This window comes from Buceros rhinoceros, unplaced genomic scaffold, assembly GCF_000710305.1.
Source record: "Buceros rhinoceros silvestris isolate BGI_N320 unplaced genomic scaffold, ASM71030v1 scaffold18463, whole genome shotgun sequence".
Taxonomy (NCBI): Eukaryota; Metazoa; Chordata; class Aves; order Bucerotiformes; family Bucerotidae; genus Buceros; species Buceros rhinoceros.
Genome location: NW_010404411.1, coordinates 14,344 through 15,407, shown reverse-complemented (window position 1 = coordinate 15,407; position 1,064 = coordinate 14,344). Strand labels below are relative to the sequence as shown.

Sequence of the window (1,064 nt, the reverse complement as noted above, 5' to 3'; positions counted from 1 at the left end):
AGCCAAATCGGAGTCAGGGGTAGCTGGTGTGTAGTGAGTTGTCTTGAGCCTGTTTTGGGAGTGCTAATATCCACACAACAGCTTTAACACGTGTATTTTCTCTTTCAGTCTGATCAGTGCAGCGGTTTGCAGGGTTTCCTCATTTTCCACAGCTTTGGGGGAGGCACCGGCTCAGGTTTTACCTCTCTGCTGATGGAGCGCCTCTCAGTTGACTATGGGAAGAAATCCAAGTTGGAGTTTGCCATCTACCCAGCACCCCAGGTCTCGACAGCTGTTGTTGAGCCATACAACTCCATCCTGACCACCCACACCACGCTGGAGCATTCCGACTGTGCCTTTATGGTGGACAATGAGGCCATCTATGACATTTGCCGCAGGAATCTGGACATTGAACGCCCGACCTACACCAATCTCAATCGCCTCATTGGGCAGATAGTCTCTTCCATTACTGCTTCCCTCAGGTTTGATGGTGCCTTAAACGTGGATCTTACGGAATTTCAGACTAACTTGGTGCCTTACCCTCGTATCCACTTCCCGCTGGTAACGTACTCGCCTATTATTTCGGCAGAGAAGGCCTATCACGAGCAGCTCTCGGTGTCTGAGATAACCAACGCTTGCTTTGAGCCATCCAATCAGATGGTGAAGTGTGACCCTCGCCATGGCAAGTACATGGCCTGTTGTATGCTGTATCGTGGGGACGTCGTCCCCAAGGACGTCAACGCTGCTATTGCTGCTATCAAAACCAAGCGCACAATCCAGTTTGTGGACTGGTGCCCTACTGGTTTTAAGGCAAGTCTTGTTACATCATGATTTTTTTAGACTTCTCGTTCACTGTCACGGCCTTGTGAAATCTGTTTTCTCATTGAGGTGTCACATAGGTACCTGGTTTGAGAAATGGAGAGAGAGGTTCTTACTCAGTGCTGTTCTTGGGAGCAAAACATTTCACTCAACCAAAGTACTCAGACAGTTATAGTCACAGGATCATCTGGTTGAAAGAGACCTTTAAGATCATTGAGTCCAACCATTCACCTGCACTGCCAGGGTCCCTAAACCATGTCCCTCAG

At 48.9% G+C, this 1,064-nt stretch overlaps 1 protein-coding gene across 1 annotated transcript in view; it reads left to right on the top strand.

Moving 5' to 3' along the window:
- The window catches only part of LOC104491039 (tubulin alpha-8 chain), a 6,493-nt gene that overhangs the window by 4,281 nt on the left and 1,148 nt on the right, over nt 1–1,064 (top strand). Inside the window, exon 3 of the mRNA XM_010133393.1 lies at nt 109–789. Coding sequence (XP_010131695.1) covers nt 109–789 — 681 coding nt within the window. The remainder of the gene's footprint in view (nt 1–108; nt 790–1,064) is intronic.